General features: G+C 61.4%; 1 protein-coding gene across 1 annotated transcript; it reads left to right on the top strand.

The window, feature by feature from the left end:
• Positions 1-2526: 2526 nt before the first annotated feature.
• SYT2 (synaptotagmin 2) lies at positions 2527-10143 on the top strand. Its single transcript, XM_062211256.1, has 8 exons — positions 2527-2704; positions 3464-3630; positions 4774-4893; positions 5063-5230; positions 5524-5691; positions 8147-8264; positions 9011-9144; positions 9937-10143. Exons 1-8 carry the CDS (start codon positions 2527-2529, stop codon positions 10141-10143), a joined length of 1260 nt encoding a protein of 419 aa, XP_062067240.1.

The raw sequence follows: 10143 nt of genomic DNA, 5'->3' as shown, positions 1-10143 counted from the left end.
CCCTGCTGTGTCCCGCGGAGCTGCCGGCAGCAGGCACCTCGTGGGCGCCCTCTGCTGGCAGACTGTCTCAGCCCCGGGACTCCGGCCAGGAGGCCTGGAGAGCAAGTGAGCTGGGTGGAGAGGGCCCGTCGCGTGGGGCTGTTGGGAGGCCGGTAACAACCCGGGCTGGAATGAAGCCCACACTTCACGCTCAGCACAGGCCCGTTTGTATTAGCAAAGAGCTGGAAACTATTTAAATAGCCGATGGTGGAATCATTAAATTATGAACCTGCCATGTAGTAGAATATTATTTGGCTACTTAATGAGAAAAGAAGATTATAATGATAAAAGGCTTATAATAAAACTTTATGTGAAAAATAAAGGCAGAATATTGAAATATATAGATAGATATAGATATCTCATATGGTCTCAATATGTAAACCACACTCAGAAAATACTGGTATAACATGTCTCAAATGCTAATTGTTTTTCTCTAAAGATTTATTTTTTATTTATTTGAAAAGCAGAGTGACACAGAGAGAGGGAGACCACAAAGAGAAAGAGAGCATCCATTTGCTGGTTCACTCCCCAGATAATCTCAATGGCCAGGGCTGGGCCAGTCTGAAGCCAGGAGCTTCATCCAGGTCTCCCGTGTGGGTGCAGGGGCCCAAGCACCTGGGCCGTCTTCCCCGGCTTTCCCAGAGTGTTAGCAGGAAGTTGGTTTGGAAGTGGAGCAGCAGGGGCTGGAACAAGAACTCCGGGGGGGGGGGGGGGATGCTGGTGCCACGGGCGGCAGCTTTAGCTCATGGTGCCGCAGCCACAGCCTCAAATGCTGGTCTCAGTTGTCTTTGGCCATCAGCATGATGGGTCTCTCCCTCCTCCCCCCACCCGCCCAGTCTCCTGCGGGGGGGGGGGGGGGGCTGGATCCCCATTTTTCTCTGTGGTCACCACTTGTTTGAAGTAGGAAAGCTAACATGCAGCTGAATGGACCTGGACTTGAGCTCCAGAGGCAGCTGAAGCCCAGGGAGGGGTCAGGATGTGGTCTGGGCGCCACCTCCATGGGGAGAGGTGGGTGCAGGCCTGGAGGAGCACAGAGGACACCCGAAAGAAAGAGAGGAGGGCTCGGGGGGCCCTGGAGGGCTGGGGGGGAGGGGAGGGCTCGGGGGGGGGGGGGCCAGGAGGGCTGGGGGAGGGGCAGGGCACCAGCTTTGGAGAGAGGCAGGGACTCCTGCCTGAGCCACGCCAGGGAGCCCAGGGAAGAGAGCCGTGGTCAGACCTCGCCTCCTCCCTGGGCTCACAAGGTTGGATCTAAACGAGATAGCGGGGTCGGTGCTGTGGCGCAGCGGGCTCAGCCGCCACTTGGGATTCCCACACCCCACATAGGGGCGCCCGGGTGGCTCTCAGCTCCTCCGCTTTCCATCCATCTCCCGCTAATGCACCTGGGAAGCAGCGGAAGATTCTTTCCCTCTCTCACTCTGCCTTTCAAATAAATAAATCTTTTTTTGGTAAGCTTTATTTATTTGGGGCCAGCGCCATGGCTCACTTGGTTAATCCTCCATCTGCGGCGCCGGCATCCCATATGGGCGCTGGGTTCTAGTCCCGGTTGCTCCTCTTCCAGTCCAGCTCTCTGCTGTGGCCCAGGAAGGCAGTGGAGGATGGCCAAGGTGCTTGGGCCCTGCACCCGCATGGGAGACCAGGAGGAAGCACCTGGCTCCTGGCTTCGGATCAGTGTAGCTCCGGCCAAAGCAGCCATTTGGGGAGTGAACCAACGGAGGGAAGACCTTCCTCTTTGTCTCTCTCACTGTCTGTAACTCTACCTGTCAAATAAAAAAAAAAAAAAAGAAGAAGAAGATTTATTTATTTATTTGAAAGGCAGAGAGAGAGAGGGGGGTCTTCCATCCCCTGGTTCACTCCCCAGATGGCCACAACTGGCAGGGCTGTGCTGATCGGAAGCCAGGAGCCAGGAGCTTCTTCTGGGTCTCCCACATAGCGGAAGGGGCCCAAGAACTTGGGCCATCTTCCACTGCTTTCCCAGGCCATAGCAAAGAACTGGATGGGAAGCTGAGCAGCCGGGACTCGCATTGGTGCCCATGTGGGATACCAGCACTGCAGGCGCCAGGCCTCAAATAAATAAATCAATCTTTAAAAAAGGAATGAGCTATAGGAAACTCATCAATCAGATCCATAGCAGACCAGTTCCAGCCAGCTAAACGACCTTGGGAAAACTGCCTGAGCACTCTGAACCCCTGCCTCCTGGCCTGAGAAGTGGGAGGGGTTGTTGGGATTAAATATGCTAATAATTAAATATGCTAATAATTAAATATGTTAATGCACAGTGCCCAGGCACACGTGGGGACTCACTGGTGATGACGGTTGTTGTGGCTCACATGGAATAAAACAGCCTTGAACTACAGGGGGCACGTGGCCAACAGTGCTCTGCCTCTCCTGCCCCCCACCAACTCCCCCCGGGGCCAGCCATCTGCTTGTGGCCCCCGGGGTGCTCAGCTGGCCATCCCTTCTCTCTTCCCAGCCAGCCCCTCTGCCACCATGAGGAACATCTTCAAGAGGAACCAGGAGCCCATGGTGGCTCCCGCCACCACCACGGCCACCATGCCGGTGGGGCCGGCAGACAACTCCACGGAGAGCGGGGGCGCTGGGGAGAGCCAGGAGGACATGTTTGCCAAGCTGAAAGACAAGTTCTTCAATGAGATCAACAAGATCCCCTGTGAGTGCCCCGGGGCTGAGGGGGCGGGACAGGGCCACCCAGGGACGTGGTTGGCTGGGCTCTTTGCTAATCCTTGGATTTCCGGGGTGTCTTTGGGGAGGCCCATCAGGACTGAGAGAGAAGGATCTGCAGTGGCCTGGCCTCCCAGAGGAAAACACTGCCCAAGTATGAGTAGCCTGTTGAAGCCACTTTATTTGGGAGTATGGGAAATAGAAGTTCCCATTGCGAGCGGAAGCTCTGGCAAAGGCTGTGTAGGGACACCGAGACGTGGTTGACACGGGAGAGGCCCCCCTGGTGGGAGACGGGCTTTCCCACCAGGAAGAGCAGCCCAGCAACCAGCCCCAGACACCCGAGAGCGGCCCAGCGTGGCCCCCAGGAGCAGCCAAACCTTAAGGAGCTTCCCGTGTGTCTGCTCAGCCCTGCCGAGCTAGGGCACAGGAACTGGGGCGCGGGGGCTCTCTCCTCCTGGTCTGCCCCTTCTCCAAAGAGCCGAGAGGGGATGTGCCGGCGGTGCACCTGTCGCTCCGGGAGATAGCGGCTGTGTCCGCGGGACCAGCAGGCTAAGGACAGACGAGGGATGGAGCCTGCGAGGAACACGGCTCCATGCCAGTCACGCGTGGGTGCGGGGCTCAGCGATGTGGAGCGTGGGCCTTGTCGGGGGCGGTCCTCGCCGCGACCGTTGATGCCAGCGCCTTGGGGGCAGGGATGAGGGACCCCACCCTGCTGATTCCCGGGTGGGGGGTCTCCCGTGTGCCGCAGTACCGCCCTGGGCGCTGATCGCCATCGCCGTGGTCGCCGGCCTCCTGCTGCTCACCTGCTGCTTCTGCATCTGCAAGAAGTGCTGCTGCAAGAAGAAGAAGAACAAGAAGGAGAAGGGGAAAGGCATGAAGAACGCCATGAACATGAAAGACATGAAGGGCGGCCAGGTGGGGGGCGGGGCGGGGGCGGGCCTGCGGGGCGTGGCTGGGCTGGGCGGGGCGTGGACGGGCAGAGGGCGGGGTCGGGTGGGGCGGGGGCGGGCCTGCGGGGCGTGGCTGGGCGTGGCGGGGCCTGGACGGGCGTGGGGTGGCGTGGCGTGGCGTGGCCAGGGCTGTGGTTCTGGGAGGACCTCCTCTCCCCAGCAGCTGGGGGAAGAGGGTGCCCACTGGGGTGCAAGGCCCTTAGGAGACTGGGCGAAAACGGTGCAGTGAACCCCACAGAGGCTCCCCGGCCAAGACCTTGGGAGAGGCGGGCCCAGCCCCGCTCTGTGAGGTCAGCCTGGGCTTTCCTGTCTAGCCAAGCATTAGGGGGTCCTCAGCCACCCGGACCGGGTGGGATGGAGCGGCTGCCTGGTCACACCGAGAGTTAGGGTGCTTGCTGCTGTCGAGGTGTGGGGCAGCCTGGAGACGTCCCTGGATCGCCAGTTTCTCCTTTCAAGTTTTCAGAGGCCCCTGTGGGCTTCTCTGTGCCCACGTTTGTTGTCGATGGGGGTGACCGGGAGAAAGCTCTGGCTCGAGGAATCAACGCAGAGACAGGAGGAAGGCCTGGAGTGCGTGTGCGTGAATGTGCAGGTGCACGGCCCAGAGGGGGCCTGCCCTGTGCGCCTGTAGGGGCAGGGGTCCCAAGTGGCTGTGAGTAGGGGGCTGGCTGGAGCTGTGTTTTCTCGGGCGTCACTTTCTCCCTTCTCTCTCCACCGCTGAACTCATCTTGCTCCCGCCTGTCCGGCCCGCACTCCTGGTACGTCTGGCCTGCCGGTGGGGTCCGAGCTGGGAGAGCACGCGGGGGGGGGGGTCCTCCACAGCAAGCCCATCCCCTCTGCCCGGAGAGGATGTGGAGCCCCCGGCGCAGATCCCGCCCAGCGCCGGGCCATGGTGGGAGGGAGAAGCAGCGCATCCCGTCACCCCCTCTTTCCAGACGCAGGGCTGGGGCTCACAGGGGCAGCCTGGGAGTCCCATGGGGCTGGGAGAGGTGGGGACGCCTGGGCAGGGCTACACTCCCTCCCTCACTCCGACTCCCAGCCCCCAGCCGTGGGGCGGGCGAGGCCCCACAGGTGGATCCAGGCTGTGCCCGTCTCCTCCCCAGCCCCACAGGATGACGACGATGCAGAGACGGGCCTGACCGAGGGAGAGGGTGAGGGAGAGGAGGAGAAAGAGCCGGAGAACCTGGGCAAGCTGCAGTTCTCCCTGGACTACGATTTCCAAGCCAACCAGGTATGAGGGGCCGGGGCAGGGAGAGAAACAGTGCCCCCTAGAGGTGGGGCATGGCTCCTCTGTGCACCTGGGCAGGCTGGGGACCACAGGGCACAGGCGTGGAAGGTTCCGGCCAGGCGTGGACTCGGACAGTCCTGAGACGCGGGCCCCTCTCTTCCTGTCCCTGCAGCTGACCGTGGGCGTGCTGCAGGCTGCAGAATTACCTGCCCTGGACATGGGAGGCACCTCAGACCCCTACGTCAAAGTCTTCCTCCTTCCAGACAAGAAGAAGAAATACGAGACCAAAGTGCACCGCAAGACCCTGAACCCCGCCTTCAATGAGACCTTCACCTTCAAGGTGACCGGGCTGCGCACGCCGCCGCCCTCCCGGGCCCTGCTCCCTCTGGCCCTATCCTTGGTTCTTAGCTGAGGCCGAGGCCTGGCATCGGCTCAGTCTGGGACCCTGGCAGGCTGGGTGTGGCCCCTTTGCAGGCCTGGGGGCCCACCCAGCCCACCAGAGCCCCAGGGCCTCTCGCCCTCTCGCTCCCTCCCTGGGGCTGGCCGGAACACAGGTGTATTGGCCAGCTCCCAGCAGCCCCTGGAGGTGCGTGTGTCGCTCTGGCTTGTTCTGATCCTGCTTGTGCCTTGCAGGTGCCCTACCAGGAGCTGGGGGGCAAGACCCTGGTGATGGCCATCTATGACTTTGACCGCTTCTCCAAGCACGACATCATCGGAGAGGTGAAGGTGCCCATGAACACGGTGGACCTCGGCCAGCCCATCGAGGAGTGGCGAGACCTGCAGGGCGGTGAGAAGGAGGAGGTGAGAGCGAGACCACGGCACACGTGCGGCCGCGCGCCAGGCCCTCCACCTGGGTCAGGGTCTTGGCCCCACGCGGCCCAGCTGTTGGGCCTGGCAAGTTGCTGGAATTCTCTCTAGTCTCCTTTTCCGGACGGCGATGCGCCGTGTGTAACGCGCGTCGCGCAGAGGCTGGGCTTTGGGAGGTGCTGGGCTCTGCTCTGCCTTGGGGCTGCGGTTCCTGACCTTGCCTTGGTGTGCGCACAAGGAAAACTGCCGTTTGCCCTTATTTTTTATTTTTTATTTTTGACAGGCAGAGTGGATAGTGAGAGAGACAGAGAGAAAGGTCTTCCTTTGCCGTTGGTTCACCCTCCAATGGCCGCTGTGGCCAGCACATCTCGCTGATCCGAAGCCAGGAGCCAGGTGCTTCTCCTGGTCTCCCAGGCGGGTGCAGGGCCCAAGCACTTGGGCCATCCTCCACTGCCTTCCCGGGCCATAGCAGAGAGCTGGCCTGGAAGAGGGGCAACCGGGGCAGAATCCGGTGCCCCAACCGGGACTAGAACCCGGTGTGCCTGCGCCGCAAGGTGGAGGATTAGCCTGTTAAGCCACGGCGCCGGCCCGTTTGCCCTTATTATAAAGGACGCCCAGCGTGGGGACCTTCCCCCAGTGACCGCTGCAGCCTTCGCTCGCGCACCAGCATGCGGCAAAGCTTGTGGAAAATGCAGTGAAAGGATGTGCACTTCCTTGGACTGTTTTCTTCATTTTTTAAAAATTGAAGGTTGTGGGCATTGTGGAGCAGCGAGTCAGCCTGCCACCAAGGACCCCCTCGTCCCAAGCTGGGGTTTTGCAAACCAAGTCCTCACTCTGCTTCCGGCCCAGCCCCCTGCCGATGCGCCTGGGAGGCGGCGATGACGGCTCTAGCACTTGGGCCCCTGCCACTCATGTAGGAGACGTAGATTGAGTTCCTGGCTGCTGACTTCTGCCGGGCTCAGCCCGACTGTTGTGGACATCTGGGGAGTGAACCAGTGGGTGGGAGGTCTCCTCATCACTCTGCCTCTCAAGCACATAAATCTTTTTTTTTTTCAAAGATTTATTTATTTATTTGAAAGTCAACATTACACACAGAGAGACAAAGAGGTAGAGAGAGACAGACAGAGAGACAGACAGACAGGTAGGTCTTCCATCCGCTGGCTCACTCCCCAAATGGTCGCAACTGCATCGCCAATCTGAAGCCAGGAGCCAGGAGCTTCTTCCGGGTCTCCCACGCGGGTGCAGGGGCTCAAGGACTTGGGCCATCCTCCACTGCTTTCCCAGGCCATTGCAGAGAGCCAGACCAGAAGTGGAGCAGCCGGGACTTGAACCGGTGCCCATATGGGATGCCGGCACTGCAGGCGGCGGCTTACCTGCTCTGCCACAGCGCCGGCCCCCGTACATAAATCTTTAAAAAGATTTTTAAAAATAGTGTTTATTTGAAAGGCAGCGTGACAGAGAGAGAAAGAGAGACAAAGAGAGAGATCCTCCATCCACTGGTTCACTCCCCAAATGGCTGCAATGGCCAGAGCTAAGCTGATCCGAAGCCAGGAGCCTGGAGCTTCGTCCGGGTCTCCCACACAGGTGCAGGGGCTCAGGTACTTGGGCCATCTTCTACTGCTTTCTCAGGCCACAGCAGAGAGCTGGATCAGGGGTGGAGCAGCCGGGACTCAAATTGGCGCCCATATGGGATGCCGGTGCGGAGTTGCAGGCGGCAGCTTACCCTGCTTTGCCACAATGCCGGCCCCCAAGTGTGCATCTGTAGGAAGCTGGAACGGAGAGGGAGCTGGGACTGTAACCCAGGCGCTCCCACATGCGACGAGGGTGTATCAAGCAGTGGCTTAATCCATTGCGCCAAACGCCTGCCCCTCTGTGAAATTTTGAAGTGTCCTTGTATTTATTGAGCAACTGCTGTATACCAAAATCTCTGTGGTAGCTGCTCCTCCTCCCAAGCATCACTCATTCAACTTGGCCCCGCCCCTAGTGCCGCCCAGCCCCTGGCGTGCCCAGCACCCCGCTAGGCAGTGAGGGGTGAGTAGAGAGGCTTCGGCCACCGCCCTGCCTGTAGGAGACTGGTGGCACTGAGCAGAGAGAAGGGAGCCAGCGGCTTGGAGAGACGGCAGTGGGTGGGAGCGATGGGGCAGGAGGGCTCCCAGATGCCCAGGCTCCTGTGCCCTCGGGAGGGAGCGCTCGGTGCCACACCCACTGCTCCTGCCCTGGCCTGAACATACCCAGCGTCTGCCCGGCCCGGCCGCTGTTCTGTGCCTCACTCAGCTGCCAGCCCCTGCTGGGCTGCCTGAGGTCAGCTGCTGAGTCTCAAGCCTCTGAGATAGGAGGTGACAAGTCACTGCCGTGCTGGTCTCAGCGAGACGGGGTCAGGCATGTGAGAGGCAGGGGCATGGCTGAGATGACCTGAGCCCTGCTCCCCCTCCCCCCGCCCCTTGGACAGCCGGAGAAGCTGGGTGACATCTGCACCTCCCTGCGCTACGTGCCCACGGCCGGCAAGCTCACCGTGTGCATCCTGGAGGCCAAGAACCTCAAGAAGATGGACGTGGGCGGCCTTTCAGGTACGTGCAGAGCTTCTGGCGGCCAGCAGGTGGCGCCAGTGAGCTAGGCACGGCCCGGAACCCCAGCAAGTGCACCACCCAGCCAGGGGAAAAACTTTCCCATCCTAGGACCCGGATGTCTCCCCATGGAGCAGTGGGGCTCTGCCCTCCCAGCCCCTCTTTATGCAAGTGTCCCCTAGCCCCAGTCCGAGCCACCTCCCCATGCACTCTGGCCATTGCCTCTGGGCCGTGGAAGAAGGGACCAGAGAGATTCCACCCCCTACAGGAACGGTTTGGGATTTTACTTCTCCCTGCCAAGTGTAGGGAGAGAGCAGGCCTTGGCCTAAGGTGTGCCTCCAGGACACGGCCCACAGTCGGACCCTTCTCGGGAGAGGCTGCGGGCTCGGGAGGAGGCTCCGGGTGTCGCGTTTGCAGCGGCTCTGTGAGGCTGTGGGCAGCTCACCTGCATCTCCTGGCCTCAGTTTCCCCTGTGCAGGGTCAGGAGGACCGGAGGGGGTGGGGGTCACGACGTGGCAGTTCCCCGCCGGCTGCCCGGCACCGGCGTCGCCCACGGTCTCCACACTTTTCTCCCGTGTGAGTCTCCCTCAGACTCAGGCACCCACGCTCCCGGCAGCCGGGGCCGGCCGCTCCGAGCTGGGCCCTGGACCCCGGAAACCTCACAGCCACCCTTGCACGGGGGGCCGCCTGTGTGGACTCGCAGGGCGGGGCCTGGCCGGGGCGGGGTCTGAGGCTGGGTCCCCCCACAGACCCCTACGTCAAGATCCACCTGATGCAGAACGGCAAGCGGCTCAAGAAGAAGAAGACGACGGTGAAGAAGAAGACGCTGAACCCCTACTTCAATGAGTCCTTCAGCTTCGAGATCCCCTTCGAGCAGATCCAGGTGCGCGGGCCCTGCCTTGGAGCCTGGGGCGGGGGCTGGGGACGGGGCCTGCCACCAGCTCACCTCGGGCCGCAGGGGCCGGCGGGGGAGCCCTCGGCTGTGCCCTCCACAAACACAGCTGGCCTGGGTCGCCGAATCTGTTCCTAGCCCTCTCCCCCTAGTCCCGCCTCCCCCCCACCTTGCCGCCATCACCTGGATTGGGTGCCCAGTGGCCATCCCAGCCCCCAGCGGGACCCCTCCTCCCCAGGGACCCCTCCCCAGGCTTCTCTAAACCCCCAGGGCCACTCTTTCTCAGGTGACCTCACTTCCTGCCTTGGTGCTTCTCGGCTGCCCCACGTGCCTTCCGTCTCCGTCTCTCCCCAGGCTAATCTTTCCTGGATTCCTTTCCCTCTTTTCTCCCCCTGGAGAAATCCTCAGCCTTCATGTCCCCGTTCTGTGTCCCTTCTTCTCGGAAGCCCTCCCTGATTGACCCGGGCAGGACTGCCACCTCCTCTGTTTGGCCCTAGCACCCTGTGCGTTCGCTCCATCGCTCTGGGTCAACTTTGTGATTTATGTGTCTGCTGACCTCTAGAGGTGAAGTTCACTTTCACTCCCCCTCCCCCGAAACCCTGGGGCGCGAGTGCTTCCCATAGTGCCTAGAGCCCAGCACCAGCTCAGAAAGGTGTGTCTCTACCTTGGGGTCAGTGCACACTCAGCCAGAGCCCGAGACGGCAGCCAGGGCCCCCGGAGCTGGGGGGAGTTGGCCGACCCCCTCCCCGCCCCCCACAACACCCCGCTTTGCTCTCTCTGCAGAAAGTCCAGGTGGTGGTCACCGTGCTGGACTACGACAAACTGGGCAAGAACGAAGCCATCGGCAAGATCTTCGTGGGCAGCAACGCCACGGGCACAGAGCTGCGGCACTGGTCCGACATGCTGGCCAACCCGCGCAGGCCCATCGCCCAGTGGCACTCGCTGAAGCCCGAGGAGGAGGTGGACGCGCTGCTGGGCAAGAACAAGTAG

Source organism: Lepus europaeus, chromosome 14 (assembly GCF_033115175.1).
Source record: "Lepus europaeus isolate LE1 chromosome 14, mLepTim1.pri, whole genome shotgun sequence".
Lineage (NCBI taxonomy): Eukaryota > Metazoa > Chordata > Mammalia > Lagomorpha > Leporidae > Lepus > Lepus europaeus.
Note: the sequence above shows the minus strand (reverse complement) of the source record. Positions and strands in the feature narration are given on the sequence as shown.

Excerpts from the sequence above, each read along its gene's own strand:
- SYT2 (XM_062211256.1), top strand. The coding sequence starts at position 2,527 with ATGAGGAACATCTTCAAGAGGAACCAGGAGCCCATGGTGGCTCCCGCC. Across the intron at positions 5,231-5,523 it reads ATGAGACCTTCACCTTCAAG|GTGCCCTACCAGGAGCTGGG; the intron begins GTGACCGGGCTG and ends TGTGCCTTGCAG. Across the intron at positions 5,692-8,146 it reads AGGGCGGTGAGAAGGAGGAG|CCGGAGAAGCTGGGTGACAT; the intron begins GTGAGAGCGAGA and ends CCCCTTGGACAG.